General features: G+C 38.3%; 1 protein-coding gene across 3 annotated transcripts in view; it reads right to left on the reverse strand.

Moving 5' to 3' along the window:
• TOX (thymocyte selection associated high mobility group box) overlaps positions 1-24,060 on the reverse strand; it is a 218,933-nt gene that overhangs the window by 2,852 nt on the left and 192,021 nt on the right. For all 3 annotated transcript variants that reach the window (XM_032126114.1, XM_032126122.1, XM_032126105.1), the window contains 3 exons: positions 22,479-22,559; positions 9,785-10,171; positions 801-952 (listed from right to left, as the gene is read on the reverse strand). In XM_032126114.1, the coding sequence (XP_031982005.1) occupies positions 801-952; positions 9,785-10,171; positions 22,479-22,559 (620 nt within the window). The remainder of the gene's footprint in view (positions 1-800; positions 953-9,784; positions 10,172-22,478; positions 22,560-24,060) is intronic.

Genomic DNA, 24,060 nt, shown 5'->3' on the forward strand with positions numbered 1-24,060 from the left:
GAGTAGGCATATCTACAGGCATATCTGCTCAGAGAAACCTGCTAGTGTTGGGAAGTTAACACCCAGTGCACACCTGGAGAGCAGTTCTGGGAACAATGACACATTGCTTTTTTCCAGAAGAGACCAGGAATCAAATCCACAGGTAGCTATGGATTGTTTGACAGAGGACAGTCTATTCAGAGCTGTGTAAGTGTCCATAAAAGTCTGTGGGCTTGACTCCATGACTCTACAAAACCCATGCTGCAGAGAAGCTGGAGGTTGGAAGGATTTACTAACCTTATATTGGGGGCATAGGGCTCCTACAGATATGGTGTTTTGTTTCTCGTTACAGTCATGTGGTCTTCATGCCATTCCCTTCTGTGTATCTTGTATCCCGTGTATCAGGCCTGCTTCTCACTGATGTGGTTTTTCATGACCCAGACTAGTTATTTTCATGACCCAGACTAGAAAACAGTTCACGTCATTTGCCTCTCATTGAGGAGGCAGTGATCTTAAAACTTCTTTCTTACTCCTTCTCCCTAAGATTTCAGTTCTGATCTTCTATGGAATGCAAGTTCTCTGAGAACTAGAAAGTGTATGTGCTGAGATAAGGTGACAACAATGTCTAACAAATGTATGTATTGAAAACTTGCCCACAACAGTCTAACTGCTGAATAAATACATAAATAAATGTGTGCCATCACAGATACACTTCTGAAATGCCGTAGGGAAACGGGCAACAACGCTGTTCCCAAATGCTCTATCATATACTTGTGTCATGAATGTTGCTCAACACAAGGTGGCATTCACTGGCTGCTTACCCATTACTGCAGTAGTCATTATTCCAGTCCACAGTCTGTGCCGGAGGATTTCTGCACCCTGAACGAACATACTCCATTGCTTGGGTAACAACTTGTGCAGCTGTTGATGTTGGATTGATGATATTCTGATAATCAGGCTGAAGAGTAAATCCCTAGAGGAGAAAACAAGTACATTACAAAGTATGGAAACAAAATAACAGGTTGGGTGCATTAAAAAAAGTAAAAATGCAGTGTGTACTGTGAAATGGTAGACAGCACTTCTTTTCCAGATGTGATTTTGGTTATAAAACCTAAAATAGGCAAAAATATGTAGGTTCTCTCTAAGTTTTAAAATCTTTCTTTGGTTTGAGAAATGAAACACTGCCAAGCGTTGTTAGCTGTTACAGAGTCACAAGATGGAACTAAAAGAGACAGAGCAGAAACAATTCAAAACCAAGAGAACAACTCAATCAGCACTGGGACAAAAAGGTCTGTTTGCTCCTTAGAGCTTCCATTTAGATTAAACGTAAGCATACACACTAGTCACTAATTCCCAGAATATGCAACAGAATCTTTTTGAAGGATGTAGGCAGCAGGTGGCTGACTGTTTTATTAGACTACACCTATTCACGTATTGTTCTCAAAACCCTTTTTCTTCATTCAGTCACAAAGGGACCATCTGCTGCTTCTTTTATTTGCACTTCTCTCTCAACTAAACGGAAATTCAACCAAAGCTTTTTAACAGTTGTTGGACTAATGTAGTGAAAGTAGCACAGAATAACTTGCTTTTGAAACCAAGGAGACGAGAAAAAAAAAGTGGAAGTTACAAAGAGACATCTAACCTGCTCCCTGAAATATCTGTCATATGAAAAGTCATAATAATTTTTAGCTCTTTTGATATATTCTGATGTTTAAATATTTTCAAACCCAGGAGAACAATCGAAATTTCAAGGCTAGTGTATCTGGTTCACCCTCTACATTGTGTCCCTGTGAAGTAGGAAGAGCTACACTGGGTAAAATCATGGGAATGTTGTATGAAAGCAATCATTGTCTGCTGAAAAAAGCCAGACCAAACTCCTTCGTGGGGCAAGGGCATACAATTCCCACTCAAGTTAACTGGAGGTGTAGCTACTGAGTCAGAAACTGAACTTGCACCAAGATGCCTGGTTTGGAAACTCACTCCTCCCAGCCAAAGCCCACATACTGAATAGACCGAATTAATGCTGATAGCTTTTAGTTTAGTGTTAGTGTGTTGTGTGTGATTGCTTTTCTTACGCAGCCTTCATTAGGACAGGAATTTTGTGGACAGATGTTTTTTCTGCAGGTGTAAGAAGGCAGCCACAGTACCTTTCGTCGAGATAAATGAATATTTTCAGCTTCCAGTTGGCCCCCTCCATCCACAGAAATTACCTTCCTTCAAATAGAACATCACTTCCTTCTTCTCATCCCTCTTCCTTGCTATTCCCTGAGGTCCTGCAGGTGTTTTGCCTCTCATGTGCACTGCCACGTCACTTCACTCATCCTGATCATGGATTTTAGTCTAGACCATCAATGACTGCAACTTTGTTCCTTAATCTTTTCCATATGGAGAACACCTTGAGTAACACTTCAGTACCTTAAACACTCTTCGAAGCCTCACTTTGTCCCTGTTGACTCCAAGAAATGGACTATTAGTAGAGAGCAAGTTCACAGCTGAGTTGTGCATCTAGTTGCCATGTTATTTACATACTGCCCTGCTAATGAGATTAATTAAAGCCTTCCCATGGTGGGCTTTACACCCATGGGGACTGCAACCCCCATGCTCTGTACGCTGCCTTTTCACCAGGCTCTAAACCTATACAGCAAGCTGAGGAGACAGCCCCCATGCCTGCAACAGATCCAAAGGAAACAGTAATTGAGCTGATTTCCCAATGACTTTAATTGGAGTTTTATGTAATTTGAAAGCAGAAAATTTGGGCTTGTATACCATTGTCATCATTTTTTATACAAAACATCAACCATAAGGCCTTTCTAATTCAGCTGTAAGAGGAAACCAACCACAGAAACACATTCTACCCTCAGGCACTCAGATTTATCTTTGGTAGCAAATCCCCTGATCTATCATATATACAAGAAAAACACTATATAGGGACAGTAGCCAGTAGCAAAGCATACAAGTGAGCAGGCACAGAGACGCAAGTACTCATAAAATCATAGAATGGTTTAGGTTGAAAGGGACCTTAAAGACCATCTGGTTCCAACCCCCCTGCTGTGGGCTGGGACAACTTCCACTATACCAGGTTGCTCATAGGTCCATCCAACCTGGCCTTGAACACTTCCAGGAAGAGGGAGCATCCACAAGCATGGAATACTTCATTACTCATGAAGCAAGGAGATGGTTCCTCCAAATTAGAGGAAGAGACCACCAGCGCAATATGGACAAATAATAGCTTAGATGTCAGAGAAGGGTCCTGTGTTTTAACTCAGGAGCTGGGTGGGGATGCATTCTCATATTTTTTCAGATTTTCTGTGCGGCCACAGACAAATTGCTTTGGCTCTCTTCCAGCAAAGCCCATGTGCAAGTGTGTTTGGACTGAATTGGTACCTCTCATGTTAAGGTTGGGACTGCAGAGCCAAACTGAATTCTTCTACCTGCAAAATAATGCGTAACAACATTTTCATCTTGTACCTGGCAAGTCTATTTTGTTTACAGCTGCCTGGGACTGGGCCTGTTTCTTAGGACACACTCAGGGGATACATGCTAACATGGCACAGGGGTATCTAAGCCAGGCTGCAGTTCCAGAAGGGTCTCAGTAGTCCCTCTTGGGGGTTGAGGGCTACCAGAATACTTGCATTGTGGGTGATGGAAAGCATGCTTGTTAAAGCAAAGTCATTTAAGCAACCTCAACTCAATATGAAGGACTGATAAAGTATGGTACTGTTTAAGATGCAAACAATAATTACTTCAGCTTTTTCATCAACAGAAAAAGCTCTGAAAATATAGATCTGTACAACAGAAGGAAACAGCCTTGTACCAGACTTGTGGTAAATATTTGGGTATTATTTATGTAAGCCCTTAACAAACAATGATGAAATAAAAAGTGCTCAGAAAATGAGTGCTTCGAGGTCTAATTAAACAATGCTGATTGTTTTTGCATTGTAATGCTCAAGAGAAAATCACCAACTGTTTTGCAACATGCCTAGAATTTTAAATTTCATTTTCTTGTCCCAGATTGAAATAAAAATAGGGAACTTGATAAAGATTAATTCGATGTCAGGAGGGACATTTGCTCTTTAATTAGATTTCTGTAGCCCTAGCAGTTTCATTGTGCCACTGTAGCAAGTCCTAAAAAGCCTGCAGCAGAACTAAGGAGTGATCCTCATCTCCACACTTTACTAGGAACTAATTTCATTTCCTGCCTGTCTGGAGAGGTATTTTCAACAGGCATCAATGTTTTTGTCTTCACAACTGATTTATTCATCAATCTCAATGTGATATTTTAAACCTTTAAATTACATCCAAATCCTAAAGCATCTGTTTATTACACAAGGAAATTGAAAATCTGTCTGTGTGATATCATACAAAGATTTTTCCTTAAGGTTATAAAGGAAGTTGACAGATATTAATGACTTTTTTTTCTCTTGACCTCATTCGAAGACAAAGCTTAACAAAAAAGAAGAAGAAATCTGGACAAATACAGCAGGTCCCTGAGTATGCTGTATATAAAATATATACCAGAAAAAATGAGGCTATTATTTTTGGCAGGCTATGCAACCATCTTGCTGTATACATTTATTTTCTAAAGGAAAAGAAATACATAAAATTAGACTGAAATGAGTTATTATTAAAAAAAATTAAAAAAAAAAAGTGACATACATTAATCTTCTGGTGCTTTGTTATGCACATGCACTTGCAGCTATGGTTACTAGACATTAAGGATCTAGTTTTGCTTCCTCTACCTGTGAACTGAAATGGGACAGAGTTGGTAATGGGACTCACCATCCCATGCAATGCTTGGGTGAAGGATTTTGAGCAGGGAAGGTGATGCTTCCAGTAGGGCTACTTAAAAGGGTTCCTTAACAAGGTCTGAGTGTATTTAGGAGGGAGTGAATTCTCAGTCTCCTCACTCTTCACTCCAAACAGCACAGTATACAGGCTGGATAGCAGGGTATGCTCAGAAAGAGGCACAAATGTCTGTGTGAGTAGAGAAAGGAAAGAATGACCTTGCAAGTAAAGGCAGGCTGCAGCTTCAGCTGCTGTTTTAGCCTGAACTTTGGAGAAATTGTGTTGATTTGAATGACAAGGGTTAAGAATAACATCATCTAAGCCCAGCTGAGTAAAAATTAAACATCATGTCAAACCTAAGAAACATACTGGAGAGAAACAACTCTATATCAGTTTAAAAAATTATACAGTGATAAGATGCGCACATGAGCATTTAAAGAAAGAAAAATCACACTCTTCTAATCTACTGTGAGTCTTCCTGTGGGTCAAAAGTGGATAAAAGAAAAACTACGGCACAGTGGATTTTGACTTTGAAAATTAAAACTTTAACATGGCTCCTGTTAATGATATTTAAGAAAAATATAATAAATTTCAGAATTAGAAGCTAAAGATAATTAAAATTCAGGATCTAATTTAAATCTAAATATGAGAATAGAACTAATGGTCATTTTTTTACAGTTTAAAGGATTATAACTGTAAACAATCACCCCAGAAGTCTACAGTAGTGACCCTTTTTAATTTATTCATTACCTGTTAGAACAGAAGAGAAAAGAGACAAAATAATCTACTTCCCAGAAGTTACAATTTAGATAACTCAAAATAAAGAAAATTGTTTAAAAGGAATGAAAAAATATTTACTAATGCTAGGTATATGACCAAAATGCTAATACCAAAATTTTACATTACATTTCAGAACAATTTGGATGCATTGCATCAGCTGCATACTCCACAGAGTTAATTGATTTTAAAAATAACAGAAATTGTGCAGTCACTGAGGATTTTTGGCTACCAACACTTCTGATTTTCTTGGTGTTCTGTAGTTTTTGTGGATCCTCAAAAGAGACTGCCCTTCTCCAGCTGGCAGTCACTCTTGATTTGGCAGCTGCACACGTGCAGGCAGAGTGCTGGATGTGGAGAAGGACATGCTGTTCCCTGTAGAACCGATGAAGATCGGCTCATTGTTCTGGAAGCAGTGGGAACGGAACTCTCTCCCCAGGTCAGCACTTCTTATTTGTCCCTCCTCAAAGTTTGCACAGAAGAGTTCGTGAATTTCACGCACAACGGTTTTTGGAGAACAGTGCTCCTGCCTGCCAGAACTGACATCTGGATCTCTCTGTGGTTCTTCTTGGAGTTGGCAGTCCTTCGGACATACTACAAGATGGTCTTTGATATGAAACTATCCTCCTTTTCCTGGAGAAAATGACTGACCAAATGCCACAGAGCCAGAGTTAAAGCAGGGGATCTGTTGAGAGCAGGGATTTGCAGAGCCTGCTACTGTTGAGTGCCACGCTAGTGAGCCATGAACTATTTCAAAGACAGATGTTTGGGAAAAAAGGAAAAAAAAAAAAGAGAACACACCATTGGTGACTTCTAACATGCCTCCAGCACAGTCTGCAATGAAGGTGCCCAGCCAGGTGAGGACGCCAAGACCTGCAGTAGAAGACTGCTAGGAAGCTGTTGGCAGACTTACTCTTCTGCCTGTTAAGCTTCATGCTGTGGTGTGACATGACAAAATTTGCCTCTTTCTTTCTTATAGTGTATTAGTCTATTTAGTGTGAGTAGTGCTGAGGCTTCCAAAGAGGAAAATGACTCCTGTTGCAAGTCATTCTCTAGGGAGTGGTATGATAACTAGTTTCTGTTCTTGCTGCTTACTTACATGGAGTCTTTGGAAAGGTTTACAGTGGCCACACCTAAGCTTGGAGGAAATAAAACAACTTGAGGGAAGAGGAAGTGAAAAAAAGTTGACTTAAAGGCAACTATTGCTTCTCCTTTATCAGAATACATATTCTCCCATTCTTCTTAGCTGTCTTTTTACATAGCAAAGTGTTCTACACAGGGACTGAACCTCACATCCAGAGATCCCCTTCCCTCCTCAACATAGGCCAGACAGAGTGGTGCCTTCTCTTTCTCCTTACAGCTGCGGACTCTGAGCTGCTGGGAGAGCTCCATTTTTCTCCCACTAGATCTTTTCCTCTTTAACAAGCTCTGTGATCAGCAGAGTGTTTGCTTTATTTCGAGCAGAAGGGAGAGCAGAGTCCTTTGACAATCGAGTCAGAAAGAGGCCTTTACTTCCAGGCTGTAGTCTCTTGACTTTTTGCTATTTGCCTCCTGATGGCCAACCTGTCTTCTGTGTTCCAACACAGTATGAAATCCTGGGGATAGTGTTTTCTGTCATTTCTTGACTAAAAAAAGTCATACCTAAGAAACAGAACAGGATACCACTGTTCTGTTCTGTCATGGCAAATCATGGTGTTGTTAGTACACCTGTAGCCCTAAAATGTAATATACGTTTTGCTGTATTTAAATTCAATTCACAAACTCTGTAAGCTGTTGTATGCTAAAAAAACCCCCAAACAAATACTCCAAAGTGAAATGACATAGATTTTCCAGAGCTCAAAAGCTGCTTTACTTTAAAGCAAAAGCAGGAGCGTAAGAAATATAAATTGGCTTGCAGATATTACACAGTGCTTAAAGAGACATGTAGATTGGCGGTGCAGAATTTCAACAAGTAACAAGCACCTTGAGTGAAACAGAAATATCCCACCACAGTATCTTCATTAAAAGCATCAGCTTTCTGACTAAGGAATAGGAGTTAGTAAAAAGCATTAACCTAAAATTTCGTGAGTTTAACAGGAACACAGAGGTACAGCATTTTTTACTTAACTGTAATTGTCCTTAGTTAAAAAAACCTCATCATGATACAGGTCTACATTCTGAGTTCTGTTTTCTACAACCAAGTGTCCTGTATTTTCTCTTAAGCTAGAAACAAGTCAACTACATGCCACATATCTCACAGACGACTGAAAATACTTTCAAACAGTGGATGCACACACCTTATGCTACAAGCCTGCAACTTGGCAAAATAAGACATTAGAAGATCCATATTACGTTAGCTTTTCTTTTGTAGAGAGTTTAGAGTAATGCCTAAGTGTTTATTCATACAATAATGATGTTCTATGTGTAAATATGTAAGTATCCAACATCTGCATTACATCTTTTGCTAGCCCCAACTGTGCTATTAATTCACTAAATAGAGACAGATTTTCCAATCTATTCAGTAAATTATGCCTAACGATTCTGCAAAAGACATAAGGAGTTCTGCACTGGACAAGTAATATACAAATGACACTGAACTTGGCAAACAATCTGAACTTGGAAGATCGAATTACCATGCAATAAAAACTCATTAAAATATAGCTATACGATCTCAACAGGTTGCTGTCACAGATGTAATTTCTCATGTTTGGTAAATGAACCAGAGTATTGCTTTGTGTGTCATTGCTCTGAGCCTTCAGGTTCAACCAGGATTCTGCCCGGCTTAGGATCTCCAGTCACACTCCTGGCTCACCTGCCTAGGACTTCTTCTTGTTAGTTCCAGCTGCCCAGGCCTGGGGTCAGCTCCTGAGTTTCTCTGAGACCTGGGTGTGGCTCTCCTGGGACACTCACACTAATTGCAGGAAAACCTTAATGAATACATGACTCCATGTATGTGTGGTCATTAGTCTGTTGAGTCTGTTTTCTCTGATAGTGAAAAATTAACTGGACTAGGAAAAAGTTGTGAACACTTCACAAGTTTTCCTTCCTGATTACTCCAAATCACTCTTGAGACTAAGATCAAAGTCTCTGAATAAATCCAAATCATCCTGAGTACACCTTGATTTATCTTCTGAAGAACCAAGTTTATCAATCCAGATTGCTTTCAACTCTTTTGGGTTTTTTTTTTCTGCTTTGGAAGATTTCTTTCCCTGTTAAATTGCTCTCCCAGTGAGAAGCTATGGTTTGTGTTCAAGTATTCCCAGCTCTAAAGGCCAATCTTGAGATGAAATATTTCTGGCTTGGAAAGCAAATGCAAATACCTTGTCAGCAAAGGTGAATTTACAGAGAAATTTAAAACACAGAGCAAGTTCATGACTATGTATTACCAGCCAGTACTGACAAGTTTTGTGTGTACAAATTTTGTAGATTCTTGCAATTCCATTCAAAAAATTTTCATTCTAATGCCAATTTTCAAAGCAAGATCTTATTATTGATAGTCACATCTCATACAATACAAAAGGAAATTTTCTCTTATGAAATCAACAGTTTATCTGCTCTCTTAATATCCCTCCATAAGCCTGGAGGGCACAATACCATGGATGGTCTGCATTAATTCAGCACTAGTAGGAAATATATTGAGAATCAACTATCCAAAATGTTCAGAATAGGGAAAAAACCCAAACAAAAAAGCCCCATATTGGGATGGTGGACACAGCCCATTTAGTTCCAGTAAAAAGATCTATTTAGCAAAATGAAGCTATGAATGTGGCATAAGGTAACACACTCTTGTTCACTTAATCTAGCATGTTCAACATAACCTGGGTTGCTTTATGTTCCCTCTGACAGTTCCACATCACAGTCAGCACAGGGATAACAGCATAAGCTATAATTATATCATTTTCTAGACATTGTTTGTATCATTTTCTAGACATTTGTTTTCTAGCCTTTTGTTTGTGAACTGTGATTCCTGAAAACTTAGCATTTCACTGTTTCAGGATACTCACAGATTTGCAGATGGATCTACGGACAATGATGGACATCACTGCTAGCACAAACACTTCTACTGCAGTTTTCCATCTCTAGGTAAACTCATTCATTTGTTCTTGCCCTTGAAAGACTAAACCTATACTACCATGGTTTTGAACCTGCAAAACTAAAGCTAATCTAAATCTCTCTCACTATGCCAACTTTTGGATGACTCCCCTCCCCATGCCCTCCCCAAAAATAAAACAATTCCCCAGAGAACTGAAAAGCTCCAACTTACTTGCTGCATTGTAGGTGAGTGTAAAGCAGACTGGACCTGCATTGGTAGCTGGTTTCCAATGGACTGCTGCATTGAGATCGGCTGGTGCTGCTGGATGTTGAGATGCTGGTGCAGGGGGGGGCTGATCTGAAGAGGTGGAGGTGGGGACACAGCCATGTTTGCTATGGAAACAGTCACTGGCATTTGGTTGTTGGGCTTGGGCGCTATGTTCCTGGGGATATTGGCATGCATGGCAGTGATGTGAGGATTCATTCCTGGTTGTTGGTGGTAGTGGGAACTGAGGTACAGTGCAGAGTGGGCCTGGGCAGGCCCATGAAACACTGACTGCTTTGAATTCATCATCTGAGGTTGTGGGGAGGCTTTAACATCAACAGGTTCGCTGTAGCTCTGTTGAGAAAAACAAAAATCAGACAATACTTAGAAGCTACCAAATATGGCTGTTCTACCCACCAAAGCCTGTTTAAGAGCCACACCATAGGAAAACATTTACCTGGACCACCAAATTTTCTTTGAAATTGAGTTTGGTTATTACTCTAGAAAAAGAATTAATCCCTTTCACCTTAAACTTTTGTCTTCAACATTGTAAAAAGAAAGTAATTTAGGTCTTTTTTTTCTGGTCTAGCCTGGCATTTTCCTTTTCCAAACTTGGAACTGGCATCACTGATCTAATATCTTATACAACCAAGACAACCAAGCCTGACATATTTTTTCACATAAGCAGCCACTACTATTGTCCTAAGATTTGATGGCCTAGTTGAAAAGAGAATTAGGAGGATGGGTTACAGCAAAACACTGTTGTGATTTTTGAAATGTCTTGTTTTTCCATTTGCAAACCATGGATAAGATCTTCAGGGTCTTTTACCATATGCATTGATATTGCTAATAGTTATTTATCTGTTAGTTAACATGATGAAGAGGCTAAACCCCAGCCTCAGCTGTGCTTCTGCATGGAACAAATACACTAGTTGTTGTCCCAAAGCCTTTATTTTGAAGTATTTTGTGTTGGAATGGTACATATTACATAGGCCATGCATTAAGAGAAATAAGAATACTCTGAATAATTCCTCTTTTAGCAAAACATGCTTTATTAATCCAATTCATAAGGCTCTGAAAATTCTGTTTAAAACTTATGGCTAAATAAATGTTAGCCTGCACAAGACGTAGGGAAGTTATCTTTAGTCTAAAGCTAGATGAATACTGTGTAGAATATTAGAAACTGCGCAGTTTTATGAAATATTATGGTCTGGCCTGAATTCTTAAAGTTGCTAGTAATAAAACGCCTCAATTAATGAATATGAATTTTAATAATACTCTTTGTTCTAATATTTGTAACTTGCTACATTTGATTAAACTCAGTTTGCTCAATTGTTTTTCATACATTTATTTTCTTAGATATCCTGAGTGATGTATACTCAAATAAATGATGAAAAAAATTAAGTAATAACTCACATATGCTTATAAGTGGGAATCATAATTTGAAGTCAAGTCATACTGGAATTAATAGTCAGTGAAAGGTGAAACATGCTGGAAAAAAATGGCAGAAATGTCCCTCTGGAGAAAGAAGTCACTTTGTCAAAACTAGGCTGAAAGATGCATATATGCCCTTATTCTGTGATCTCCATGTCATGTTTGCTCAGCTTACAAGTCAGAGTAAGTTTCATGTTACTCTTAGCACTCCAGGGTCAGGGAAGTCTATTTGTATTCTTTCTGAAGGATGCACCATCACCAACAATCAGTTGACCCGTGTGTTACTGAAATTGCTTCATTATCTACGATGATAAAGATGAGACTGATAACTTCCTTTTCCCTATGTGTAACTGCAGTTCCATTAGCAAAAAACCCCTTGTTTTCTCCAGTAAATGAAGGAAAATTAAATGAATATGAAAAAGTTAATGCAAATCTCTGTCTCTGTGGATCTGCCTAGCTCTGCTTGCATGTGGGTGTACACGTGTGCAATGTTTGCAGGATCCAGATGCAGACATAAAAGCCTGAAAGTAGCTGCAAAATGTGCCATTATTTGGGCATTATTTTTAAAGCACTGAATTAATGACATAGATTAATGTTAATGACAACGTGGCAAGTATTTTCCCCCTCTCTTCCCAGTTGCATTTTTAGAACGCTCTCGTGAGTGTAGAAGCAACAACTGGCAGGTTTGCTGAAATTTCAGCAATTCAGAAGGTTTGCTAATTAGCAACATGGTTCAAGAGACTCCTCTTGGGTGTCCCAGGCTTATTACACATTACAGGAAGTGTAGGCTGTGTTCTTTCTTGACAGACTTGGAAGTTTTACTGAGAGCATAGTCCCCTCATGAAAACTGCTTGCCTTTCCATGATGTAGCTGGCAGGCTCTGTGTAGTCCAAGCAGGGATAATTGCTCCTGAAGTGTCTAAGGGCAGATTGGTTAAACTAATCCTCCTGGTGAGGTGAGTGCTGCAGAAAGCCTTTGCTGACATACTGACAGACACTTACATTTCATTCGTAACTACAAGGATGCTGCCATACACCTCTTTAACAGAGATACAGGGAACCACTCTAATTACTGGACAATTCTGAGTTCACGCATAAGCAGTGGATGCATGGCCCATACTGATAAAATTACAGACATATAGGTAGTAACATTTTATCCTTTATGTCAAGAGGAATTGCACAGTCTCTGGTCAGAGATGAATAACACTTGTTATACCTCTGAGAAGAGCTCTGCAAAGTGATCAAAAGGGACAGTTTCAGTTGTCTCAAGTATTGAATCAACTTTCTATATGTTTCACCAGATCTTGATCCAGTAAAAAGCACAACACTTCAGCTTAAGACCAGGTATTTTGCTGTAACTTAGGACACTTTAAGTCATATGTGATCTGAAACCAAATGGTCCAATATCCGTGTAAAACACATCAATATTATCAGTTACTGGGAATCTTGATAAATGAACCCATTAAATTCTATACTCCAGCATACTGTACTTTCAGCTTTTTTTCTGCAGCTGGGTCAGAAACACAGATTTTGTACATATTGTTGGAGCTAATAAAATAGGTGATGACAAGTCTTTCAGATTTGTGATATCACTTTGCTGTGAAATAAACCAAGAGGCGTATATGATGCATAGGTCACACTATGATTTTGGGCACAATTGCTGCTTTCACAGACTAGAATGGGCATTGCACTGGTCCAGTGCAGCATCGGACAGTCTTAGCCAAGGACTTTTATTATGGGTAAAAATTGGAACTAAGAAAGAAGGGATTTGATTGGCCAACATGGGCTTCAAATGCACAGTCATGCTCCCTAGCTTGCAAGTTGGATTTCAGCCAATTTTCTCTTGACTTATCCAAGGAGAAGAGCACAAATAATTCTAAAAGCCCCCACAAACCTCTAATTAATCAGCCCTAAACCAATACTAATTTATAGGATGAAGTTCTAGGATAAAATTCAGATATATGCAGTGGAGACCAAAATCATAAATCCATACACACAGGCCACCAAACCCTGGGGTTTAGTAACTCCTAAATGCTAAAAAGTCTTCTGCTAGACATGTAGCAAGACCATCTTTCATCACTACTAGCTGAAAAATGGTGGTGTAAACCCACCACTAGAGGGTGACAGAATATTGCATTTAGTTAATGGTAGGGGGTGGTATTTTGCACATACTTATAGCAAACATACATTGGGACAACAAATTAGTTTTCCTTGACAGTCCTTTATGCTCTTTGAGTGGCTTATACTTGTTCTGGAGATCAAGGTGAAGCCTTACTCTAAATCTTCAAATCTTCATAGTCTAAGAGAAGGATTTCCTATGGACCTGTCTTTCCATCTAACATCATCACCTAATACTCCTGCCTAAATGTAAAGAAAAAATAAATCAGAAGGTGAAGACAAGGTAGGTAGGCCAAGGCAATGTAATGCTGCAGAGAAGGTATGACAGCCCTTTAGGCACAACACAAATCCACTTCCCATCCCCTCCCCCCAAAGAATCTGTTGTTTTACTGAAACACTAGTTATAAAAGGGAAGAAAATTTTGAAATCCCAACAGAAAGATAATGAAAGTAGAAGACAAATAAGAAAAGGAAAGGAAAAAAGTAAGTACTACTGTAATTCTGGTGATAATGAGTATAATTACATTAACTAAAAGTACTGGTGGTGCATGACCTTCAGTCCACAAAATTATTTTACTCCTGTAATATTTTAAAGGAAGTGAGTGATGATACAGATGAGTACTGTTCTTAAGAGAAAGTGTTCAGTTGATAATTTTGCACAAAGTTTGGAAAGTGCTGAATGAAGTTCTTCCCCATGGTTTTCACCAAACTCCTGACTTTCCTTCCAATTTTAGAGCAAAGAGAACTTTCCCATGCACCTCTACTCCCCTACTGTGTGCCAAAACTCCTTATGCTTTATTGCCAAATTAAAGAATTAAATTAGGATAAGGGGTTAAGCATTGCTCACCTGGCTGTGGTTTATTTTCTGAAGGGTACTGCCCTGGGACTAATGGTCATTCTTTTCACAGACTGAATTCAGGCACAGGGAGTGTGTCTGTTCCTTAAGGAAAGTCTCGCTGGGATTTCCCTCATCCCATAACATCCAACTCACTTCTTTGGTAAAGGCATCCTGCTCAATTTAGCTGCATTAGAGAAAAAACCATCATCCTAGATGATGCCATTTTGGCATCTCCACAGCTCCCTTTGGGGCATAATTTGACTTTCACTTTGAAAACTCATGCTTTAAAACCCTCACCTAGGTTTCAAACAGCTCTTGAAACCTACACATGGGTATTGATTCCAAATTGTGGCTGCCTTCTGGCTGCTGTTGGAGCTTCTAATCCCATTTCTGTTGGAAGATAAACATCCATGTGATTGAAAGTAAAGCAAGGACATGTTTTAACAAGGCAGTACTCTAAGGGCCTGATCCTTAGACTGCTGAATTTAAAGGAAAATCTCTTATTAATTCAAACAGAATTTGGATCACAGCCCAACACTGTTACTGTTATTTAAGTACTAATGCCTGGATGTCCATTTCATTTCTCATGAAAAGCTGGTAGGATCTGTCAGAGGCTGAGAATCATTCCCAGTTGATGATCACTACTTTTGACCTCTGATTCATCAGAAGCACACCTAGAAACTACAAGTGCCTAAACTTATTTCTGCTGTCAACATATTAATGCAGTTTTTCTTAGAAATGTTGCCAGCAAGTAGGACTACGTAGATGTATTCACACATAATGTATATGGACATCTTCAGCTTACATAATTTATACATGGTTTATATTCAGAATTCTTATCTGCTGTAGAATAATATGTGGGAATTAAATAGATTTTTACATTAATTTCACTCTAGTAAGCAGTGCTCAAGTAATACTGCTCCTTGCAATGTAAAACCAAAAAGTCAGTGTTGTCTCAAAGAAACCAGAGATGCTCTATTAACGGAGAAAAAAGGGTTTTTTTCTTATTCTATTGATTTCAGAAAATTAGGTAATGATCAAAGCCTTTCAGTTGGAGCAATATAATTTCAGTTGTTTACAGATGAGATATTATCAAAATACTTCTTTATTAATGACACCAATTAAGCTCTTCTTTGTAGCAAAATATTCAGTAAATTCATTCAGTACATTCAGAACATTCAGTAAATGTTCTTGTTACTACTGGATGCTTATGTGTCCTTTAAATATATGCTGAGAGACCTCCTCAAGGGCAAAGTGAGCCTCATGGCCAATATGCAAACAACAAACAGTGCAAGCAGCTTTACCTGTGGGCAAACACAATACATTCCAAATTCAGAAATTCTTTTTTACAAAGCCATAATGGTGTAACATAGTTCTATTTTAAATGAGAAACAGATGTTTCTCTTTAAATGAGAAATGGAGGTCTGGCATCCTTTCTCTATAGACCAGAACATGTACTATGCGAGTATATCAAAGCCTAGAAATGAGCTGAACCTAATTCAGGTTTTACATGAATATGTATCATAAACCTACACAGTTGTCACACTGTCTCTTTTCATGATGGTGCCATGCTCACACCTGGAGACTGGTGTCTGTCCTTGAGCCATGCTGAGGAATTAAACAATTTTTGGACTCTGTGACCAGAATGAAGGTTACATTCAGGAAACAGCAGTGATTATGTCAGCTAGTACCAGGATGGTCCAGGCTGTGCAGGCTGTGATCAAACTTAGGCAGGCCTGACTCAGCTTAAAATGAGTTATCTTCAGTACTGTGACATTAAAGAGGCAAATAGAAGGAAATTGGCTGCATATTTATGGAGCTCCTACAAAGCTTACCTAAGCTTAAGTTTGCATCTGCTGTCTTTGCTGTCTCTTTGGTGGAAGGAGCATCTTGAATTGTTTATTCCTTCTCTCAGCTTTTCTGTGTTCACATAATCCTGTCTGTTTGTAATGTTTTTGACATTTTAGGTCACTTCCAACCCCAAGCCTGTCCTTGAGAAGAATCCCTTTTTCTAGCCTGCATGGGCTCAGCCATTTTATTAATACCCCTGTGAAGATGTTTATGAGAGAATGACTTCTCTCCAGCATGGCTTTCTCTTTGTGCTTAGCTCTTTAACTCCTTTAGAGATTCCTTTGATTTAACTCTGTCCACTCTGGCAGATAACTCATATGCATATTTGCAGTGCAGCTGCCTTCCTACACGAGTCACAAGAGGCTCTTAGCAAATGACGTTTGCCATTTTGTTAATTCCAGTCACCTATTGCAATAACAACATCTGGGACCCCAGAGAGTTCAGAAAGCTTTTTGACACATTCTTGATGCTTCAGAAACAAAGGAATAAGCCATGGGTTGTCATCTATAATTAGTCAAGGTGGCTCAGAAGAACATCTTCAAATCTAAATATACATTTTGTCATCATCTACAGGGCATTGTCATGGATTCATTTAGGGTATGTAAGTAAAAATGGATGTTTTATGAATGTAACCTGGGTACATGTGATAAAGGATATGCAACTTTAATTTGATACAAGTGTTTTAATTCCCCAAATGGAAGCCCTAGGCTAATAGTGAAATCTAGTTTTATTAACTCACTTCAAAAACAAACACAGTTTCTCTTCAAATCAAAATCTGGCTTCTATCAAGATCAAGACATTTCTGCCACTTTTTGGCAGAAATTATGTGAGAGCATCTCTCGGTTTTTGCACTGCTGAATGTAAAGCATCACATGATTTAGCCTCAAATCAAATTCATGGCACTAACTTAAATGTAGTTTGCTCTTTATTTTCAGCTGCAGTAGATCATTGGTTTCCTTGCTAGACAAAAAAATGTTTGGACTTGTATTATGATGAGATTAGGGAATTGTTTTATAAATACACGTTTACTTAGCACATACTCTGATACATCACATATTTGCACATACATGATTTTATTTACGATTCTTTGAAAATTTCTGACTACATCATAACTCCAGAAATAGTGAAAGAACGAGGTATCACAGAAGCATGAAATACCTGCTTTGGAAGCCTTTCATAATAGTTTTTCCATCTAGCAATTCTAATGTAATGGAAAAAGGTAAAACATGCTTGTGTATGTCATCATTCTGGGATTTTTTTGTTATTGTTTAAGGGAAATATTGCCATATGCCTTGTAGCACTTTAATAGCTACCAAAAAAAAATCATGCATCAAACATAACCATATTTTTCATTTATTCTTTCTCTTACACTTTCACTGAGAACAGCCTAAACTGGTTTATGAAATGCCAAAAACATCTGCATGGACTAGGGCTAGATATAATGTAGGAAAAGCTGTTCTCAGAAGCAGGTGCCTTTTTGCCAGCAGCAGAAGGGATGCTGTTCTCCTTGCATGCAATAGCCAACTTGTTAAAGCACTGACCAGGAGACAAGACAGTTCAGTCATTGACTCTTGTCAAGAGATATTAAGAATTTTATTCCCAAAAGAAATGTCCTAAACCCCAGCAGCTGCTTATTTCAGGAAGGAGTGAGCCAGGATATAATGCCCCCTACATCTGAAGCTTGGCTTCTATGAAGCTATGCAGTTACAGAAAGAAAACTATGATGAGAACACACCTGCACACACACATTTATTTAGGAGTTGGGAAATGAATGATCTGGGAGAGCTAATATGTCTTTTTGCTTTTTTATATGTTAGGCAAGTGCTCTCACCCCATACATATATGAAACTGGAAAGTAATGGCAATGTTGCCATTTCAGTTTTGGGTTATATTGGGTTTTGCTTTTTAGTTTTTGTTTGCTTGTTTTGTTGGTTTTGTTGTTTTGGTTTTTTTATCATAGTCTCCATATTGTTCTTACAAGTAGGCCAAATGTTTTCATGTATGTCCACTTCATTTTAAGAGACTTTAATTCCTTAGGCTGATCATTTTTATTACAATGCACGCAGTGTAACAGATACTTTGGGTCCCTGGAACTCTCTGGTTACAAATTGCTGTGCTAATGGCATTAAGGCTATGTCAGCCTTACAGACATGACCTTTAGTTTTCTTATGAACCGCAATTGCAAGATGATGGACTAGGAAAAGCTAAGTCTGCCATACGTTTCAAGAAGCAATTTTACATGTCCAAAGGATTTGCACTGTCCACAAAACGGAAAAATGTCCAATGCATTCACTTCAAAGTCAAGTGAGGACACCACTTTGACTTAGATACAACATCTGAGTTTTGAAGTATGCTTGAGTATTTTGAATTTTAATAATATTCCCCTTGCTGAGAGGTTTTAGCTTCAGCCATAGTCGCTAATATATATCTTCATGAAAATTGAAATTGTGTCACTACACAGAGAGAATTAAAGATTCTTCTAGTCAGAAAGAATAAAACAGAGAAGAGAAATCTTTTTTGTACTACTGAAACAGTTACATTTGCACTGCTATAATTAACATACATATATGTATCACTTGGATGCACATAAATATGTTATGCATGGTGAATATATAACATGCATATATTGTTTTATAAATATACATAGATGAACATATGTAATATATGAAAGTATTTGACATTTACCCATATATATCTATTTTAAATATATATATTTGAAAGATGCAGCAAAAACTCCAATGTCAGCCAGAAAAAAAGGCTGGTTAAGCTAGAAAAAGTGCTTGTTTTATGAAAAAGTAAAATTGCAATTCACAGCATTTTATGTAATGCTGTACAAATTACCAGATACCAGAGACTGCATTTCTGGACCTGAATAGTACTAAAAGTTGCAACTAAGGGCAAATATAAAGACACTTGTTTACAATGCAAAGGCTTAGTCAGTACTATAAGCAATATGGCAATCTGCATAGCAGAAGATATAATGCTTTGTGATGTGTTTTTGCTTTACCTATCAATCCCTACACACATGAACAAACTCAACAACAGACCCATTAATTTCAACCAGAATAAAAAAGGGGAAAATACAGGAAATATACTTATAAATGAATGGGAATTAATGCATACTGACATATTTATACAATCATATGTTTACCTTATTTACTGGGTGGTGGCCATACATGTCTTATAAGGACATCATGAAAGCACTTAAAAGTGTATTAGAGATGGGCTGGAAATCCTATTACCAGAGCTGCTGGTGACACTTCCATTCTTTCCAGCTCTGATTTTGTCAAATAATACAGTCTGATATGATACACACTAGGGGTGTGTGTGACCTATGTGTGTGTGTGTGACAAACTCCAAACAGAACTGCTCAGCTTTCTAAAAAATGAACTTGGAGGGGATGGGAGGCAAGAGAGGGGAGGAGAGAAAAAAAAGAAGAGTAAAGGCGCAAGGAGCTGAGTGTCATGGAGAAGGCCACCATCTCCACCTGATGCTGCACATCCACCCCAGAGCTTGGGATGAACACCAATGAGTCTGAATGTCATTATTTTGCTGTCAGGCAGGGGCTAGGAAGTCTCCTGGCTATAGGACATCTACCCCACTTCTCTGTAGTCTTCTACTTTGATTGTTCTGGAATGTCAGATGGCCAAGGTGGGTGCCGTGAATTCAACTCCAAGTCCAGACCAGTGAGGTAGAACATGGCATATGTCCATTCCTTGCTTTTCAGAAAAGAGAAGACTTGCAAATAAATGCAGAAAAACATACACAAAGACTCACATACGCTCACTAGTTGTTTAAAAACCAGTAATACTTAATGACAAAGGTGGCAGAATCAGTGTTGAAAAGTTAGGAAGCAGGGAGAGCAGCTGCTCTGGGAGGTGTAAGGCACCTGCTGAGCTGGACAGAGGGGACCTGAGCAGAACCTTGCCTGCTTGCGCCTGTGTCTTCCTGCAGACAGTTGTCTAGGATGGGATGTGAAAGAAAGTTTGATAACTGGATAACATTTGGATAGCAAAAGGATGGCTGGATGGGATGTGAAGCACAATTGTGCATCTCATAGCTGCCAACCTGAAGTCATTGGAGTTCTGCTATGAACATAAAGGGTTTAATATTGTTCAAATACTTTGAAAAATGAAGTTCTAGATGTTCCAAGGAGAACACAGAAAATGACTGAGAACCTGATTTCACAACAATTTAATCGTGTTTGAAAATACGGACAATATAAATTTCCTGCTCCCAAGTATTAGTGAGAATTTCTTTACACCAAAGCACTGTTGGGATGAGCAGCACAGAAAATTCTATAAAGCAGCAAGGTTAAACAGCATGCAATAAATATAACTCAGGAGGATCCAGGGTGAACACCTGATTATAAGTGTGAGGTACCACAGAGTGAGGTACAAAGTATAAAATATATATGTGAGCAAATCATTAATAGGGTAATAAAACATTTTTGGAAAAAGAGTGTTACTTTTGGCATGTCTAAACTTTTGATAATGAGGTCTTGGAATCTGAATAATATTGTCTAAAAGTAGTTTTTATGGGTGATAATATAACAACATGGACATAAAAGACCACATTAACTCCAAATAATGTTAATTATGTATTATATATATTTTCTCATGCTTACAGGCTTGTCTAAAGAACTACAGCTCTTCCAGTGCCATATAAATATTTAATAATGATAATGTAGAATATGCTGATATTATATTATAACTGGTTATTTTACAGCCTTATTCCAAAATGGACTTGCTTTAGTTACATGCCAGCTCTGTTAGATTCATTGAGTGTGTTCATGGGAATAAGCAATCAGTACTCAGCTTCATTAAGTTTATATTTTTATACTTTCCACACTAGAGGAAAACATTACATTATAGGCAGAATTTAAATAATTGCTTAAAAGTTAAGAAAATGCTTCAGTGCTTTTCTGACTAACGACAAATTTAAATATTTGCACAAATGGATTCATGCACTGAACTGATCAACAGTCTTCTAAGTTTTTTTTCTAAAAAACAAACTTCAGAAGATGCAATAATATACTTTTTTCTCTTTAAAAAAGATCTCATTTTTTATATTGTGCACTTCAAAATTAAGCCACATAGAGTGTTATGTAAACAGTCCATGATGTGCTGAATAATGATAGCCAAGTTATTTTCTCAAGTGAAAAGATGGCTTCATGCATTTCTTAAAAAACTTGGAATATTTTGAGTTTTTTAGACCTATCTTTTGCTAATAACCACGCTATTTCAAAAAGATTTGCTTGTGAGCACATGCTGCTCTTTCTGAAGGCAATGATTACTTCTGGAACCAACAGTCCTAACAGAGGAATTAAAGGTACTCGGTAAATTACTTTAACTAAATGCAGGAGTATTTATAATGGCAGATAAAAAATAGAAAGTTATAGGACACAACTCCCAAAAATGAATGAGGTGACACCCCATATTTCAAATTCAGAACAAACACTGGCCAAACACGGACATAATGTAGAAAAATGCATGGGTAATGATATAGCAACACCCTGAAATGTGTACAAATTAATATAATATACAGAGTAGTATGGTATGCAGGGCCCCAAAAACATTTGAAACTAACCAAGAAGTTCTTCTCATGTCCTATATGCCAGTCCTTCACACTGTGGTCTTTACCTCTAAAATTGATTTTATTTAAGTAAGAACAAAATATATCTAAATCTGTTTTGGTAGACCCAAAACACGTGCTTCTAACTGGTATGATTCTGAAGCTGCTCAATTGGTTTTTCACATTGACACAGTACAGTAATTTCACATTCTTCCGCATATTTAAAAGTCTATTACAAATTCTAAAGAGTCTACTGCAAAATTATGGGCACTGAGAATGTTTGAATTAATCTATTTAGAAATTTGCTACTGGCTGTATATTTGCAGTATACTGGTGTGTTCCAGTAAAGAAGGTTCCACCATTCTCTTAGCAGTGACCTTTGCTGTGCTCACAATAGCTTGCTGGACGTAAAACGGAAATTCACATTTCTTATGAAAATCTGCACTGTCATCTAGGCTTGACTATTTCTGTATTGCCATTTCAAGGTAAAAAGCAGTACTAAAAAAAACCCACAAAACCAAACCAGGCATTTTGTTCATGATGTATTTTTTTTCCCTTATAGGTGGCTGCCTGGCATGTTTGTTATATTGAGGTCTGTTTGCCACTACCTCCTTCCCCTGTTGAACTGGCATGTACCTCCCAAACTGAAGTGCTGTCTTGATGACCAGGAGGGAAAGGATATCTTTATGTGGAGAGATGACTGTGTTTATTGAGCATTTGCAACTTAAATGCAAGTTTAAGGTGATAATAAACAAGGCTATTTGCACTAAATACTGTGGTGCTCAGCTGAAAATGGTTTGCAATATGTCACTATATATATGTGTGTATGTATATACATTATGTGTTACCTTGGATACAAGGCTTGCTCTGTAGGCAGCTAACTGCTTCAGATACTCCTTCTTGGCAGCTTCGGTTTTCTTTTTGTATACCTAAAAACAAAGAGTGGCACATTGGTAAATGAATCTGGTTTTGTTTTTGTACATCACCGGTGTGTCTCATGCATTTTCATAATGTTTTTCTAAGTAAACAGCCTTTCCTCATCATATTGCCTAAAGAGTGAAATAATAAACATCAAATATTTTAAGAAAATATTGTTCCAACTGTGAAACACCCTTTAACTAACCAGCAGTACTGAAAAAACAATATTCCTCATAGCATCTCACGTTTAATTGCTCAAAGTGGAGTGTGGGGCCTACTTTTGAATGGGACCTTTGGGGATGGGGAAAGGTAAGTGTGACTCTCTCCTCTGGCTTCCACTTGTGAGACCAGTTAAAACCCTCTGGGGAAGATGAGAATCTGCAGAAAGACTTTTGAGCTAAATGAAGGAGGAGATGACAGCACCACAGATCAGCCAAGAGGATTTCTCTCCTCCCTGGGTCAACTGTTGGGGCCAGTCAAAGAAGCCCATGGAGCTGCTAAGGATAATAAATGTTAGTCATTATTCCAGTCTTGATCCCATATCGGTCTAATTAACTTCTCAGAAGCATGGATCTATTTCTGTACATTTCTCTCAACTCACCAAATTATTTTAAATGTGGCATGTGCACAATCTCATAATAGATTAAAGACCTTGGAGAATCACTTCAATTTTGCCCAGATTTCAAGATCAAAGATTATCTGCAGGGTTAGGCAGAACCCCACAGGACTACAGTGACATGATGTTAGAAGAACATGTGTAGACGTTTAGGGTTGACAGGTCTCAGGAGGAGAACCAGCTTCTGACCCATGGAGCCTAGCTAATGACTTGCTGTTAGCCATGTCAGTGACAGATTTAGGAACAACTCAACATTTCTGTTTGCAAATATTGTCATGAGTTTCTCACTACTTCATGTTTTGGGGTTTTTTCCTGAAGGGGGAGATTTAGGAGTCATACATGCACCTGGGCTTCATGTAACTAAGCAGAACTGACTCCTCATCTTTCTTGTTGAAATGAAAAGCTTAAAAACCATCCAAAGGTTTAACAGTGAGGGAGAAAAATAAAAGGAAAGAAAATTTACTTTTTTATTGTTGCTATATTTCACAATTTTTAAGTCACATGCCACACACCCATGTGTGGACAGGCATTTGGGATTCATAATATTGCACAACATGAAAACTGCAGCTCTGTGTCTTTGTTGTCCACTTTTCCAGACAATTGCACAACCTGGGCACCTGAGGAAAGCCTCCATGAGGAAAGTGAAGACTGTTCACCTTCCCCCTCCCATTCCTCACTGCCTAGTTAACTGGGCTATTGATTCAAAGCTTAAAGACAGGCAAATCTATTTAGGAGGACAATTTTGGGGTGTTCTTCTGAATTCCACAGCTAAAAGTACATATGAACACCTCCTCCCCAGAAAGATAAACTTTACGAAACTTTAAAGTGTTCTCTTTTGATCTTCCAACCCTTCAGTAAAACCAGCAGTCCCCTAATGGAGAGGACCTGGCAGCACA

Source organism: Corvus moneduloides, chromosome 1 (genome assembly GCF_009650955.1).
Source record: "Corvus moneduloides isolate bCorMon1 chromosome 1, bCorMon1.pri, whole genome shotgun sequence".
In the NCBI taxonomy this organism is placed as follows: domain Eukaryota; kingdom Metazoa; phylum Chordata; class Aves; order Passeriformes; family Corvidae; genus Corvus; species Corvus moneduloides.